The sequence below is a fragment of the Anguilla rostrata genome, chromosome 15, assembly GCF_018555375.3.
Source record: "Anguilla rostrata isolate EN2019 chromosome 15, ASM1855537v3, whole genome shotgun sequence".
Lineage (NCBI taxonomy): Eukaryota > Metazoa > Chordata > Actinopteri > Anguilliformes > Anguillidae > Anguilla > Anguilla rostrata.
Genome location: NC_057947.1, coordinates 29047357 through 29063397, shown reverse-complemented (window position 1 = coordinate 29063397; position 16041 = coordinate 29047357). Strand labels below are relative to the sequence as shown.

At 41.3% G+C, this 16041-nt stretch overlaps 3 protein-coding genes and 1 long non-coding RNA gene across 8 annotated transcripts in view; 3 read left to right on the top strand and 1 right to left on the bottom strand.

Annotated features, from left to right (window-relative positions):
• The first annotated feature begins 1610 nt into the window (after positions 1 to 1610).
• Positions 1611 to 2530, top strand: LOC135240637 (coagulation factor V-like). Its single transcript, XM_064310374.1, has 3 exons — positions 1611 to 1762; positions 1866 to 2051; positions 2173 to 2530. Exons 1-3 carry the CDS (start codon positions 1631 to 1633, stop codon positions 2317 to 2319), a joined length of 465 nt encoding a protein of 154 aa, XP_064166444.1. The 5' UTR covers positions 1611 to 1630; the 3' UTR covers positions 2320 to 2530.
• A 1973-nt stretch (positions 2531 to 4503) lies between these two features.
• On the top strand, positions 4504 to 9407 carry slc19a2 (solute carrier family 19 member 2). Its single transcript, XM_064310366.1, has 6 exons — positions 4504 to 4894; positions 5667 to 6242; positions 6817 to 7057; positions 7909 to 8101; positions 8445 to 8586; positions 8818 to 9407. Exons 1-6 carry the CDS (start codon positions 4766 to 4768, stop codon positions 9064 to 9066), a joined length of 1530 nt encoding a protein of 509 aa, XP_064166436.1. The 5' UTR covers positions 4504 to 4765; the 3' UTR covers positions 9067 to 9407.
• A 1878-nt stretch (positions 9408 to 11285) lies between these two features.
• Positions 11286 to 14725, top strand: LOC135240639 (uncharacterized). Its single transcript, XR_010325734.1, has 3 exons — positions 11286 to 11434; positions 14061 to 14088; positions 14251 to 14725. It is a non-coding gene; the product is annotated as an uncharacterized LOC135240639 (long non-coding RNA).
• Positions 13472 to 16041, bottom strand: part of LOC135240631 (DDB1- and CUL4-associated factor 6-like) — a 35170-nt gene continuing 32600 nt past the window's right edge. For all 5 annotated transcript variants that reach the window (XM_064310358.1, XM_064310361.1, XM_064310360.1 and 2 more), the window contains 4 exons: positions 15811 to 15967; positions 15015 to 15103; positions 14374 to 14479; positions 13472 to 14280 (listed from right to left, as the gene is read on the bottom strand). In XM_064310358.1, coding sequence (XP_064166428.1) covers positions 14222 to 14280; positions 14374 to 14479; positions 15015 to 15103; positions 15811 to 15967 — 411 coding nt within the window. In that variant the 3' untranslated portion in view covers positions 13472 to 14221. The remainder of the gene's footprint in view (positions 14281 to 14373; positions 14480 to 15014; positions 15104 to 15810; positions 15968 to 16041) is intronic.

Here is a 16041-nt window from a genome sequence, read left to right as displayed (position 1 = left end):
TTCTGCCGGTAAATTAAGAGGCTGTCAATGTGCTGTTTACTGTAATCGTTTACTGCGCTGAGTAAAACCCGGAGCACAAATTGTTACTTCAGTCCATGTTGCAGCTTTGGGAGGGTTCCGGGTTTTACTCAGCACAGTTATCTAGATAACACAGTAATCCAGCTCTGTGAAATGGGGCCCTGGCAAATAATTAAACTGCTGAATACAAATGAATACAAAATGCAGATGAATACTGTATATATATAATTTATCAGGATCAAGGCCATAAAAGAGCTGGTAAATCGAAAGTGTTAGTTTGCTAAAGCTTTCTGGACCCTTTTATCCTGTGACCAGGGTTACCAGGTCTTCTTGACAAAAACAGCCTAATGGCCAATAAGCCAGCCCAATACCAAAACTCAAAATATGTCCCTTCCAAACCATACACACCACTTTTAGAGTCCAACAGCATTACTGCCGTTGCCAAATCTCCTGTAACATTTTTATTGTTGCAGTAGTACACTCCGGTTCTTTGCCCAATTATCATACATTTGTATGAATGCCGTTGGAAAAAAAAAAATCTCTCTGACGCAGCTAATAATATTTGATTGTTTGTGTTCTCTTTCTCAATTTTATGTGTAGATTCAGGTGTTTATAAAACGTCACATGATCTGCATTGTCTCACAGGTGAATTATATTGCAAGTAACCTAAATGTAGTTCCACAAAGGCAGCTCGCTGCCGAAATGTTGGTGATTTAAAACGAAAACAAAAAAGCAGAGTTTTCTCTAAATAGTTCTTTCACCAATCATAAGTGACAAATTAGCGTCCTACTGGCAGAGTCTGAGAGCTCGAGTTCTGTCTGGATGTCTGCCAAACACAACAACCGCTCAGGATAGGCTACTTTACCACAGGGGACACCTCCCAAATCGTTCATATTGTTTCCCAGAGACTGAAAAGAAAAAGAAAAAAAAGAAACTTGCTGCCTGCAGACCTCCTCTTTGCCGTGCACTTCTCGCCTCACTACTACTTCACTCGCTGAAACAGCGTGAAGGACAGATGTCGTAAAGGCTATTCATTGACAACAAATAGACCAGAGTGGATATAGCCTAGTTTTTGAAGTTGTGTTGAAGTTATGTTTCGCATTTATAGCATTTTACTGTTTTCGGACATTGTTTGGCGCACTGTGTCAGGTAGGTATTCACGCTTTCACCTACCTTGTTGAGTTTGGCTTGCAGGTCAGATATATGCTTGTGATATATTGAATGTTTTTTAAAAAATTTTATTTAGCGTTGTCATTTAATTATTTAAAGCTTTAAATGGTAAAAACCTGTGTGTGGGTTGTTTGTTCTTGATAGGCAGAAACGTTTAAAACTGATATTCACTCATCTATTTATGTTTTACCAGTAATGTTATTGGGTGTACAGTGCTGTGCATAAATATTTGGACAGTGACATTGTTTTTATTGTTTTGGCTCTGTACTCCAGCACACTGGATCGACACAAAACAACGGATAATGGAGATTTACCTGTTGAATGTAGTCTATAATTGTGTCACTGTCCACAGACTTATGCACTGCACTGTATATTGAGCATTGTCATGGCAATGCGTTAATCGTATTTTTATATATCGGCAGGATGCTCTGTGCCTTTGGGAATGGAGAGTGGGCGGATCAGTGACCTTCAGATCACAGCCAGCTCTGTGGCTTCCAGCTGGTTCGCTGGCCCCTGGCAACCTTGGTTCGCTCGTCTCAATAAACAAGGGGCGGTCAATGCCTGGCAGGCCAAGGTAGCTGCACGCAATCATTATCCTGTGCTGCATGATGCATTGCTGGTAGACTCTCATCTCCACCTCTGTAATCAACTAATATCCCTTTTTTTTGCATCAACAGACAAACAACATGCAGCAGTGGCTACAGGTTGAACTGAAGGACGTAAAGAAAATCACTGGCATTGTTACCCAGGGCGCCAAGTCCATGGGCACAGAGATGTACGTGACAGAATATACCATAGAATACAGCAAAGATGGAAAAACCTGGATAAAATACAAGGAGGATGAAGATGACTTTGATCAGAAGGTTTGTGATAAAGTTGGTCCTTTCTTTCATTTACCTGGGGAATAACCTCTGTTGGCGCAGTATCTGCGCAGTCTGGCTCAACAATCTGTTTGAACCAATGTGGTTATTTTAATCCATACAGATATTTCCTGGAAACGAGGACAACAACGGCCACATGAAAAACTACATCTACCCTCCAATCTTTTCACGGTTCATAAGAATTATCCCTCGACGGTGGCAGAAAACAATCACCATGAGAATTGAATTGCTTGGGTGTGATTTTGAATAAGGATATGCGGAGCAGTATATTTCACCACATATCCATACATGCTCATTTTTATACACAGATTATAAATCCAGGTTTTATTTTTACAAGTTTTGGATGCCTCCCTCCCCATTCCCTTTTTTAAATTTAGCTGTGAGCATAATTCCAGGTGAATGTGTAAATATGTAAGTACTCTATACAATCACAGTCAATAAACTATTATTGTACACACACATTTTCTGTTGAGTCCTGCACCATTGCTGCCTCTGATGTTTTTGCACAGTTGTATATTTCTACCGGTAAATTAAGAGGCTGTCAATGTGCTGTTTACTGTAATCGTTTACTGCGCTGAGTAAAACCCGGAGCACAAATTGTTACTTCAGTCCATGTTGCAGCTTTGGGAGGGTTCCGGGTTTTACTCAGCACAGTTATCTAGATAACACAGTAATCCAGCTCTGTGAAATGGGGCCCTGGCAAATAATTAAACTGCTGAATACAAATGAATACAAAATGCAGATGAATACTGTATTTATATAATTTGTCAGGATCAAGGCCATAAAAGAGCTGGTAAATCGAAAGTGTTAGTTTGCTAAAGCTTTCTGGACCCTTTTATCCTGTGACCAGGGTTACCAGGTCTTCTTGACAAAAACAGCCTAATGGCCAATAAGCCAGCCCAATACCAAAACTCAAAATATGTCCCTTCCAAACCATACACACCACTTTTAGAGTCCAACAGCATTACTGCCGTTGCCAAATCTCCTGTAACATTTTTATTGTTGCAGTAGTACACTACGGTTCTTTGCCCAATTATCATACATTTGTATGAATGCCGTTGGAAAAAAAAAAATCTCTCTGACGCAGCTAATAATATTTGATTGTTTGTGTTCTCTTTCTCAATTTTATGTGTAGATTCAGGTGTTTATAAAACGTCACATGATCTGCATTGTCTCACAGGTGAATTATATTGCAAGTAACCTAAATGTAGTTCCACAAAGGCAGCTCGCTGCCGAAATGTTGGTGATTTAAAACGAAAACAAAAAAGCAGAGTTTTCTCTAAATAGTTCTTTCACCAATCATGTGTGACAAATTAGCGTCCTACTGGCAGAGTCTGAGAGCTCGAGTTCTGTCTGGATGTCTGCCAAACACAACAACCGCTCAGGATGGGCTACCGAGACATCGGGGGATGGGCCATGTGTGTGTGAAATGACCTTGAGTCCGTTTGGTTTAGGATTTAATGATGAGTAATTTTTTTATTCAAAATGCAAATGTCAATAGATATATAACTAATGTAATAATTTGCATGCGGAAGGTCCAACCCCCAACCCGCGGACAAAAAAACCCGCGGTAACACTTCTAAAGAAGCCCAATTCGGCATGAAAACCACGGAGTTGGCAACACCCCCTGTTACTATAGAATGTATGTTTTTATAGGCTGTATTCGGCCTATACTGGGGGCTACAATCATAAGCCGCGTTTCCACCGCAGGAACTTTACCCCGGAACTAGGAACCTTTTGAGGAACTCAGTGCGTTTCCACCGCAGGTGGACATATATAGACATATATAGCTATGTAGACGCCGCATTGGCCTTTGGATCATACGTCAACGTCGCCGCCATATTGGTCCAGGCAAGACTGGCCTGTAAACAAATAGAAGTAAACGGGGGAGCTGCGGTTTTTCTGGATAAAAAACACTATAACGTTTACATTTTTCAACCGATTTCAAAGAATCGTTTTCATATTCAAGGATTTATGATCTACGTGGAGTACAAAAAAAAGTTTTATCTCCAGTTACTTAGAATCTCGATAGTTAGGCTATAATCGCTGCTAGACGCTCAAGAGAGGAGTGTGTATCAACGTTAGGTTTACATGAACTGAATTACTTACGTGGTGGAAAATAATTAATTGTCATAAGGAATTGCCAGTTAATTTTAACCTGGCAAGCTGACCAGAAAGTAATGAATGTATTATTAATTTTAGCTGAAACGTTTTTCATTTGAACAAGCTTGATTTATTGCTATTTGCTTGCTAGCTAACATAGAATCTCGATAGTTGCAATCCTAAGTAACTGATAAAACTTTTTTTGTATATAAAAAGGACTCATTGAAATCGGTTGAGAAATGTAAACGTTATAGTGCTTTTTATCCAGAAAAACAGCAGCTACCCCGTTTACTTCGATTTGTTTTCAGGCCAGTCTTGCCTGGACCAATATGGCGGCCACGTTGACGTATCGCAGCAAGGGGCCGAAGCGGCCAATGCGGCGTTTATATATATATGTCTATGGCTACAATCATCGAGAACAACATAGCTAGTTGCTGTTGGGCGCGTCGCACACCTATGGGCACACCCACTGATTCTGCAGATGGATTGGCTCAGAACCAATGTCGTCATATTCGTCCGCCGTGAACCAGCTCTGCTTCGGAAGGTCGCCAGTCGTAACCTAGCTGGCTGGGAGTATACACGCGGTACTTGACATGTCTGAACCATGGCTGTACCCTACAGTTTTGCTGTGTGTTTATGGATTTTTCTCAAGTCTCAGACCTTCGGAACCTTTTCTTACCGCATATTTAATGGGACCTGAAAAGAATCTAACTGAGACGGAGGTAAGTCCGAATCCTGCTAATTGGAGTACGAATTCTGCTAGTGAGATGGTTAGCTAGTTAAGTATCGAGATGCCTTGCGAACAGAGATTAGCATAATTACAACCGAAGATATTAATCAGACCTTCCATGGATGTATCTACCAATATAGTTTACTGAAAGCGATCCCTGTAGTGTTAACTATATAACTTGGTCAGGAAGTAATTTTCATTCATTGTAATGGACGTTTTTGACCTCTAGATTATTGTCATCGAATCTCGAAGGGGCAAATAAATTTTAGTAGGCTACTCTAAATAGCCGATTAGCTGGGTTCACCCCATCACTCTTGAAAGTTATGAAATATGATAATAGTGCATAGCCTGTGTTTAGTGTTTTTTAAAGGAAGTTGAATGAATGAAATGGGATCGTAGATTACTTAATGAGTTTGTGTTTCTTAAACTAGTCCTGATCCTGACTTGTTTTCATTAGCTGGGAAATCTAATCCTCCAACTCGTGATTGCTAAATCCGTCTACCCTGTTGCTGTGGGGATTAATTTCCCGACTTACAATACTCGAACTCTCATGAATAGTTAGCAGTTTTTGTCTGCTTGCATTTTTTAATCATATCATGTGGTTTCTTGGTCCTTATTAAGGACACAAATTATGTTACTCAAGTAAAATTTAGAAGTAATGTTATAATAATATTTAATGTTAATAAATGCAAGGAATTACTTTGAGCCTGAGTTTTCTTCAAAGCACCACTTGAAATCAGCCACTTCATTTTCTCGCACTTTAGGTTGTCAATGAGATTTATCCAGTATGGACATATTCATACCTGGCACTCCTGTTTCCGGTCTTCCTTGCTACGGACTACCTCCGCTACAAGCCCGTGATCATTATCCAGGGGGCCAGTTTCATTGTGACCTACGTGATGCTGGTGAAGGTCCAAGGCGTGCTGGCCATGCAGTTCATGGAGTTCTTCTACGGGGTCGCCACGGCGACGGAGATAGCCTATTACTCGTACATATACAGCGTGGTGGACCCGGCGCAGTATCAGCGAGTGACCGGCTACTGCCGCAGCATCGCGCTGGTGGGCTCCGCCGTCGGCTCGCTGACCGGGCAGGTGCTGGTGTCCGTGGCGCAGGTCCGCCTGATCTACCTCAGCGTCATCACGCTGACTTCGGTGGTGGTGGGCTTCGGCGCCCCCTGGTTTCTGCCCGTGGCCAGCGAGAGCTTGTTTTTCCACCAGAGAAACGGCGGCCTGGGCAAGGAAGCTGCGGACGAGAAGACTAGCGATGTGGCTGTAGCTTTGATGGAGGAGGCGGAATGTAAGGTTCCATGCCGGGAGGGTGAGCCTGGTGCAGTTTTCAAGGTGAGCTTCTCTTTGTACGATTGGCTTAAGTGCTGATATGCTCATTTTTAAAAAACCCATCCAAGTTGCAAGTAATGTAAACTAACGTGGTGTGAAATAACTAACGCAATACAAGTGGGTGTAATTTGTGTTAATGTATTGCAACATGTGTGCTACAATTTATAAAGCCAACAGTTTCAACAGTGATGTCTTTGATGGTTGGGAGTATAATTAATTACATTTTTATTGCTAATTCTAAGATTAACAAAAATAAAAGAGAACAGATTTTTAGAGAACAGGTGTTCTTTAAATCTTTTGGCCAGCCCAACTGTGCAGTCGGGTCAGAGAGCTGAATTTACTGATTCCTGTGCCAGGAACCCACATGCCCTTTGCTTTATCTACAAGCCGGACAGTGTACGACACTGGTCTAAATTCCAACACTTAGTGCATCTTTGGAACACATTGCTAAAACTAAAACTTCTAATGTTCTTCACTGATTGACAAAGCCAAGTATGGGGAAAGTTAAAAAAAAAAGAAAAAAAAAGACGTGTGGATTTGCGTGTGAGGCCCCTGTCCATTCTCTGCTTTTGCACAGGAGAGGAAGCTCGGCTGGGGCAGGAGCGGTGAGCTGGTGGACGTGCTGAGGACTCTGTGGGGTGACTTCCTGCAGTGTTACTCTTCCTGCACCCTGCTGGCCTGGTCCGTGTGGTGGGCCCTGTCCACCTGCGGCTACTTCCAGGTGGTCAACTACACCCAGGCCCTCTGGGAACATATTCTGCCCTCCACAGAGTATGAGATCTACAACGGCTATGTGGAGACTGTCTCCACTCTTCTAGGTATTTTCCTAGTGCTTATAAGAGTGGATCTTCACAGAAGTAAATACCAGGGAATGCTTTGGCTGCATGTAGTACTTATAAATAGCACAGTTTATAAATGAGAATTATAAGGAGCATTCATTGTGTGTACTGTATGTAACGGGTATGCACTTTCATGGGGCTATATTGTAAAAGTAGCTATTTGTTGATCAACTCCAGAGAGTTTAAAACTGTGGTGGAAAAATTAATCCACTCCGGGTTTAGAAGGGGACCACTGTGATAAGGCACATTTTATTACATGCAGCATGGAGAGAATTCACAATAAATAAGTATGGTGTTTTCTCTGAAACAAAGCAGCGAGTTCTCTGATATATACTCTGCGTTTTGTATCAGAGCTATATACTTACTTATCATATTCTACATTGATCCAGACTGGTACATATTCTTCTAGTTCTTCTAGTTCCGAATCAGCTTTTGCTCTTCAAGCAAAACATCTTTATCTAACGGCTGGGCAAAACAAGTTTGTCCAACTGCTGATGAACAAAACGGACACGCACATACGTGTGATTACTTTAAAAGCATCCCTTAAACATACAGCCTTCAAAACTGATTATGAGCTTTATTTACACATTCATGCTAAATGACCATTGTAATGTGCCCTTTCAGAGAAAAGATTCTGTGTGTGCATTTCAAGGCAAGGCCTAACAAAGTCCTAGTGTTCCGTTATCATCAGGGGAAAAAATGGCTAAATTTCCCCAGCTTTGTTATATTTTAGGGTGTCGTTATTTTTTTTGGCTGGCGCTATTGGGTTTACTGTAAGAGTAGCTGCAGATCTGATGCCCCCCCCCCATATCCCTTGTTTGTCTTCCCAGGAGCAGTGGCTGCCTTCGGGGTGAGCTTTGTGAAGATCTCCTGGGCAACCTGGGGCGAGCTGGCGCTCTGCGCCTTCTCCGTGGTCATCGCCGTGGCGGTGTACGTCATGGACACGGTGCGCAACATTTGGGTGTGCTACGCAGCCTACGTCATCTTCAGGGGAACTTATATGCTGCTCATCACCATAGCAACGTAAGTGGTGTCGATCAGGACTTTTTGTTCGGCTTTTTCTCGAGCGTAAATGAGGCAGTAGCCAAAAGTGTAGCCGTGGAACTTGAAGTGTACTCAAAAATGTAAGTGTGTGAAGCAGAATATATTTAGGCCTAACTTGGGGATTATGGCAGGGATAGTCTTCTGTGAAAAGCTGCTAAAAACCATCTTGCTGGTGAAAAGACATCTTGTTATGTTGGTGAACTACTGAGGAACACTATCAATACTCCAGGGCTACAACAGATTGTTTTAAATGCGTCTTCTCTTAACTGTAACTGATCATACAGGTCTGTTATTAATTTGAATGTCTTGTTCTCCCCACCAGGTACCAGATTGCTGCCAACCTCTGCATGAGGCGGTATGCCCTTGTGTTTGGAATGAACACTTTTATCGCCCTGTTACTGCAGACCCTGCTTACTTTGATTGTGGTGGATAGCGTTGGGCTGGGCCTTGATATTATTCCACAGGTAAAACATTTAAAATGCCAGTCTCGTCACTGTTCTAGAACTCCATTGCTTCCTGTTACCAGTAGTGATTGTTACATCAGCATTAGAATTAAGATTTATAGAGTATTCTATTCTCTTATTTCTATTTAAGAGTTAAGAACATTCTAATCACGTATTTGTGATCTCACATCATAAATTGTAATGGAAGTGAACATTAACGTTTGCCTGCGCCGTTCGGTTTTCCCTCCTCAGTTTATGATCTACGCCAGCTACTTCGCCGTGATCGCCATCGTCTTCCTGGTGGCCGGGCTGTACAAGGTCGTGCTGAGATGGCGGAACGGGCCCGACGGGCAGAGCGACAGCGGGGAGACGGCGTCGGACTCCTCGGGGGGAGACCCGCATCTCAGCAACGGCAAGGCGGAGCAGAACTCCGAAAACCTGGCCGTCCCTCGTCCCTCGCCACTGATCGAGCCGAGGGGCCGAGCTTTGGGAGGTCCATGACCAAAAGACAAGAATTAGTGTGTGTCTTAAGACTGCTGACCCGTTGAGCACTTTGATTTTCCAAATCAGCTACGTGGCCTTGGGGAGGAGATACCTCATGCCATTAACTTGTGACACCGTTTCATCCAGGGGATTTAGAAGGCCTATTTTCAGGCTTAAACAACGAAGGTACTTTCTTGGTCAATAATGAAGCCTTTATTTGAACAATTTATTTGCACATGGGCACAACAAACCATTATTTCTTCTTGTTCTCCGTTACATTTGCCTTACTTCGAAACAGTGGGTAAATATATTTGGCTTTAGCCGCGTTTGACAGTTTAGAGCCGGAATCGTGTTTCTTTGTTCTCATATGCACTTAAGTCGCACAAAACTCTAATAAAGCAAATCGTCATATTTGTGTGACATTAAATGTCCTCGATACTTGAACCTAGTTGTGCTGCAGTTACTGTTGTTTGTAAACTGTAATACTGAATGTGAATCAGTATTACAGGGGGCCTACTGTATTTTCTCTTGTGAAAAATGATGCTCTTGTTGCTTTTCACTTCCCACACAATGAAGTGCACTTCCTGAGACTAGTGAAGACGACCGTTTTTATTCATTTTGGCTAATAACTGCTCTAGGTCTAAAGACGAAAAATCACCTTGTTAAGAAACATTTCAAGGAAGTGGAAGTCTGTAACTGTAAGCCATTAGTATAAAAAGCCTGGCAGTATGGACCAGGTTCAATATAAGCTCCTTTAGATCTGTGTAATATTTGGAATGGTGTGGGAATATACCAAGCCATACAGTATCCATCTTATAAAATGTCATAGTAATGTGCTTTACTACTGAAAATGTTAAAGTTACATCGTAACAACAATGCCAATGGTGTTAAATAACCAGCAATAATGATTATATTTATGATATTTTAAGTTATAGTATAAGCTTTAGCAAACAGATTTTTTCATAAGAACTGTTTAATGCACAAACAGCATATTTTTCTTGGAAGAAATCCATGTTTGTGCTGTGTATGTTGATCTTTCGATCAGTAAAGCTTCTGTGTTATGGTCCACAGATTCCCATGTATCATAAACGTCAGGTGGAATCTTAAGTTTAAATAATTTTAAAAAGGTATCATATTAATAAATATTTTATCAAGTCTTCAAAAACAAAATAATCCCCCAAAGCATCTCTGTAACGTATACAACATACACATGTTTCAAAGTTGTGATACTCATTCATTTCATTTTTGTACTTATTCATTTTTATATTGAAAATGTGTGAAAATGTAAATACATGATGATAAAATTAGTGTTGCCTTTAATATGAAACTTCAAGCTAATCAGCTCAGTTCTGAATTCAGATAAACTGTAGTCAGCCTTTTCAAAGAATATAAGGCAATGCATTCTTTTATCAAAAGTAGAATTGATTTTGTTACAGATGAAAGAGCTGTACTGTTCTGTAGTTATTTTATTATGAAGGTAATAAATATATTTGTATATAATATTTGGTTTTCATTTGTTTTATTTATGTTGAGCCCCAGTATATAAAAATGAATTATTTTAATAGAGTGCATTATAATTTTATTTTGTACTTGTATAGTTATTCTGTTCAGCTTGTCTAGACCTCTGTCCTCATGTCTTGACTTCCTGGCAGAAATGCATTGGAGGAATAATTTTATGGCATTTTCTGTCAATTATGCATATTGTTACTTTAAATCTCTTTTTCATCTACTTTAAAAAAACTTGGGGGGGGGGGGGGGGGTCAGTAATACACAGTATCTGATATTCCAAAAGAAATGGGATTTTCTCCCATTTTCCTTTTAGTTAACCAAACCACTCAGATAGAATGCAGCATGGCAACTTACTTTCCTCGTGCAGACGTTATAACCTGATATAATGTCCAGGCAGGATTGCAGGGATTAGGGTTAGTGTGTGACCCGTGCTCCATTTTTAATTTATGTTGCTGAATGTGTTTCAGCAGAATTTTTCATCTCTAAATTTCTATGGGGGTATTATTGTCTCATACATCAAATGACATGACAAATAAATAACATGAACCTTACACGAATAAATTTCACAAATATTTTTTGTATCTTACAAACGAGATGATTAGTTAAATATATTTTTGGACTCACAATCACATCTATCCAAAACAAATGCAATTGGTTCACCAATAAAAATAAAAAAATTGGTTCACAAATATGTTTTAGAACTCATGCATACAATAATCCCCCCATATAGTCTAGATCTGGCGAGACGTACACCTGATGCTAATCATAGTGGTCAGCTACGCGGCGACAGTGCTGTCTAGCTCCAGCGACTCCTTTATTCTACGTCACTCCTTGATTAATCTAGAGGGCAAACGACGTTGCAAACTGGAGTCCAGCTGTAAGTTAAAAAAACTGAAAAAAGTATGAAATGCAATTGCTACTTATTTGTCCCATGCAGGAGGTCACTGGGAATGCTAAACTACTAAGTGCTCTTTAAGATATACCATTTATTCTCTTAAAATGTATTATAAAGTTTAAAAAATCAACTTCGACTTACCTTAATGGGTCTCCTTGGAACTTTCTTACGAATTCCAAATCAAACTGATCACAGTAACTGGGAACTGTTGGCGACTTCTCTAAGCAGAAAACTCACGAGTTAACGTTTATGGATACCGATCAAATATCTCCTTATACTTGTCATTTTGTCGACAAACTAGATTTACCCTGGGAGGTCTAACCACCTTTACTGCCAGCCTTTGTAGTTGAAAGTATACCCACCGTTTGCTATCTTTTAATCTTAGTTTAAAACATTCAAAATAGCTGGTAAAATCGCTACATAACACTCTACCTAACATAAGCGAACTACTGCGAATTTTAAAGTAGGCTACGAAATATAAGCCACATATTTTTTGCCAACTAACACTGCCTACATAGTCGTTTTAACCGGTAAATAGCTGGACGCTGGTTGCTAAAAGATTGATAGCGCTAGCTATGCGTTATATTGTAGTTACCTTGATAGTTACCTTGCTAGCATGTTCACCCGCTGAAACTCTGACTACTGCTGCCGCTACCACTTTCAGTGCTTCTTCTGAAGTATTTTCTGTTCTAACTGGCAGTCGATAGTTTGTCCTTGTTGTCTACCTAAATGTGTTCACTAATTTGCGGTTTTGATGTTCACATTGACTTGGAACTGTACGGTTGACTCGTTGCTCTTTATAACAAAGTTAAGCTTGGAAGAGCAGGCTGAGGTAAACCAAACAATACGTTTTTCCTTCAAACTATTTCTAGTTTTCCGTTTCTTTGCAGTTACATTTTAGGCATTTAACTGACGTTCTTACCCAGCGTGGCTTAAAATTAAGGCAGACAGAAAAGGCCTACCTTTGTAAATCACCTGCATTACCCGTAGCAATTATATAGTGGGGCCATAACACACCAGTGATAGGTATTCCCCTTTGTCATTAGAATTAGCCGACATGTGGAAGGGGAGGCACATGGTTTTTTCCCCACTTTTTTTAGGATAGGAGAAGATGGATGTGGAAGAGGGGGATAGAAATCAGGGGGTATTCAGGTTATGCTGGAAGGTAGGGAGGGGCTCTGCTGTCCTGGCTGAGGTGGGGAGGTCGCTCCACTGTCGGGGAGCCAGTAGGGAGAGGAGGGAGAGGAGTCGAGGGCGGGACGAGTGATGACCAGGTCGCTGCAGGGAGGGGAGAGCTTGGCGCCCAGTGGCAGCAGTATGTATAGAGCAAAGGTTGGGGTGAAGGGCTGGGACCATGGGCTGAAGGTACCGGGGTGTAGCCCCATTAGAAGCCTCAGACGGCAACACTGGAGTTTTGAAATTTGATGTGGGGGGGTGGGGCATTTCCCTGGCATGGTTTGGGTCCACTTGTCCCCTTAGAGCGAGGGGTCACTGCAAATCATTACAAAGTTATTCTGAGTGATCACCATTGTCCTATCATGAAACATTTCTATCCTGATGGGTGTGGTCTCTTCTTGGATGACAATGCCCCCATCCACAGGGCACGAAGGGTCACTTAATGGTTTGATGAGTATGAATATGATGTGAATCATATGCTATGGCCTTTGAAGTCATCAGAGCTCAACCCAATTGATACATATATATATAGTATTAATACTCATAGTTTTTTGTGGTGACTATAAGAGTTTGTATTATTATTATTATTTCAGAGAAAGCAATGCTATCATTCCCAAAATGCTCTTGATAAACCCTTAAGAATGTACGGCACAAGTCATAAAGATTAGGATAAGTGTACCTATTAAGTCCAGACAAATATAACTGTAGATGTTTTTCATATATTTTCACATTCTCTGACGAACTTGACACACTAACAGCAAAAACTTTTGCCAGTGAACTAAATGGTATTCAATGTCCAAAATGGCAACTATTAAAGGATGAAGAACATGGGTCGGCACAGGGTTGAACTGTTTTAAATGAGAGATTCCCAAACCATTTAATCTCAACCAGTGAACACACTTAAAGAGTCCACCATTAATCTTCAGTGTTATCGTGGACCTCACCATATGACATTCTCAAACAAAACAACAACAACATTTTCCCGGCCAACTGACAAACAATAGACATGGTAATAGTGCATTAACTGTAAACATGTCTTGCAGCAAGGTAGAAGCAAGCTATCATTTACTGTATGTGGGGAGTTTGAGCAAACATCAGATATTTTATATGGAAACGGTGTGGTAAAATGAGCAAAAACGCAAGGCCTTTTACAGACAAAAGAATGTTAAAGCAGTTTAAACAACAAAATTGTTTACTTAAAGCATAATTTTCATAATTTCGTACATTAACATGCATAACCGCAAGTATACAAACATTTGAGTTCTTTACTCTTTAGCTATATTAAAACTCACACCTTAACACTGACCCAACCTCAAACATTTGCTTCTGAAAAAAGAATATTGCACTTTAAATCCTCAAGCACCAGCCATCCAATTTTTTTATTTTTTATTTACACCTTTAAATTATTTCCTTTTTCTTCTTTTCTTCCCAGATGCACTCTCAAGGAAATGGTAAGAAAGGTAATTTCATTTTTTTAATAAAAAAAAAGGAAGCTAAAAAATGCACTACTGCTCAGATATGGAAAATATTCTACATTTTACGTGTACAAATCTCAGCTGTTCAAGTGCTTCGTAGCAAAAGAAGACAAAGCGGCTACTGCTCATCCTCGTTCTCCTGTCCAGACCCTTCCGATCGATCGCCTTCCAGTCGGTCTGCGGGAAGAGGGAGGAAAGGATGGGTGACCTCTGACCTCACAGCTGCAGTGCAGCGCGCTCGCACCGGATCAAGATGGAGGATGCGCTAACCTGTTCTGATGTGATTGAGGGAGGCCAGCATTCGCAGCATGAAGGACGCAGGTACTGTGATTGTGTTCCTCGTCTCCTCCAGCATCAGCTCGTTGCGTGTGATCACCTGTAGGGAAGGCACCACGACAAGAGGTCAAAGGTGAACAAAGAGCAATGGACAGCAAATGGTGGCCGTAGAACATGCACTCAGGGCAGGTCGCCTTAGAACATGCACTTCATTATGCAAAATATGTCTTTATGGCAGTTTTCTGGTGCAGAAACCACAAGAGACTCCAATATGTCAGCAGACCGAACAACTGCATGGTTATGCTCTGAAATGTTCCAGAAATATATTTTACATTTTATGCATTTATTATTTTTTCATTTTTTTTTTCAAAAAATGTATTTTCATAATTGTTACTGGCTGAACTTCTTCAGTCACCACTGTCCCACCTGTAAGTTGCATCGCCATTCACACGCTTAGACTCCTCCCACACGCTTGTGCATGACGAACGCCTATTCAGCACACCACAGGACGCACACTGTGACAGTGTGCGCATGCCTCTCAGAGGAGAGGCATGTCTCACTGATGACAGCTGGTAGCCTGTTAGTGCCAATTTATTGGTAACCCAAACAAAAAGGGGGGGGGCAGAAAGCAGTACCTCGTCAGCCAGCACTGTGTTAAAGGATGGTGATTCTTCCAGTGGAGACCAGATCTTGATATCGTAGTCTATTCCAGACGAGGCAAGAACTGGAACATACAGCGAATGACATGACATGAAACTAACTTTCTTCTAAATGGCAAACGATAATCCTGTCACTGAGAGAATCGATAATTCACCATGAAGTAACTTATGTGAATGAGTTAATACCGTGTATAGACTGTAATGGATAAGCTGACACAGAAGCATATTGACACAGGATGTTAAGAGTCCAGCCTTCCAGTAAGGCTGTAGGGTGACCACTTTGGTTCAGCGAGGTAATTTCTCAATGAGCAGTGCATTGTGGGAGAACTCACTAGGGTCATAAGGATGGGGTTGTAGGGTGACCACCTTGGTTCAGCAAGTTAATTCGTCAATGAGCAGTGCGTTGTGGGAGAACTCACTGGGGTCATAAGGATGGGGTTGTAGGGTGACCACCTTGGTTCAGCAAGTTCATTTCTCAATGAGCAGTGCATTGTGGGTGAACTCACTAGGGTCATAAGGATAGGGCCGTAGGTTGACCACCTTGGTACTACATGGGTTAATGTGGTCAATGACGCAGTGAGATTGTGGGAGAACTCACTAGGGTCATAAGGATGGGGTTGTAGGGTGACCACCTTGGTTCAGCAAGTTAATTTCTCAATGAGCAGTGCATTGTGGGTGAACTCACTAGGGTCATAAGGATAGGGCCGTAGGTTGACCACCTTGGTACTATGAGTTAATTCGTCAATGAGCAGTGCGTTGTGGGAGAACTCACTGGGGTCATAAGGATGGGGTTGTAGGCAGTTGACCACATGGTTATCGGCCTCCAGAAGCATCAGGTGTTCAGCCGTGTGCCGATCCCAGATGAAGATGTGGCCGCAGTCCGAGCCACTCATGACAAAGTTACTTCCCCAAAAACAGGACTCCTTAATCTGCAAATAGAAGCATATTAGCCTGTCAACATGCTATAATACCATGACACTTTGTCAATCCATTTTATAGCTGA

What these genes read in the sequence shown, in the direction of transcription:
- LOC135240637 (XM_064310374.1), top strand. Translation starts at nt 1,631, where the DNA reads ATGGAGAGTGGGCGGATCAGTGACCTTCAGATCACAGCCAGCTCTGTG. An exon ending in TCAATGCCTGGCAGGCCAAG is followed by an intron (nt 1,763 to 1,865) that starts GTAGCTGCACGC and finishes TTGCATCAACAG; the next exon opens with ACAAACAACATGCAGCAGTG. An exon ending in AAGATGACTTTGATCAGAAG is followed by an intron (nt 2,052 to 2,172) that starts GTTTGTGATAAA and finishes TAATCCATACAG; the next exon opens with ATATTTCCTGGAAACGAGGA.
- slc19a2 (XM_064310366.1), top strand. Translation starts at nt 4,766, where the DNA reads ATGTCTGAACCATGGCTGTACCCTACAGTTTTGCTGTGTGTTTATGGA. An exon ending in GACTGTCTCCACTCTTCTAG is followed by an intron (nt 7,058 to 7,908) that starts GTATTTTCCTAG and finishes TTGTCTTCCCAG; the next exon opens with GAGCAGTGGCTGCCTTCGGG. An exon ending in CTGCTCATCACCATAGCAAC is followed by an intron (nt 8,102 to 8,444) that starts GTAAGTGGTGTC and finishes TCTCCCCACCAG; the next exon opens with GTACCAGATTGCTGCCAACC.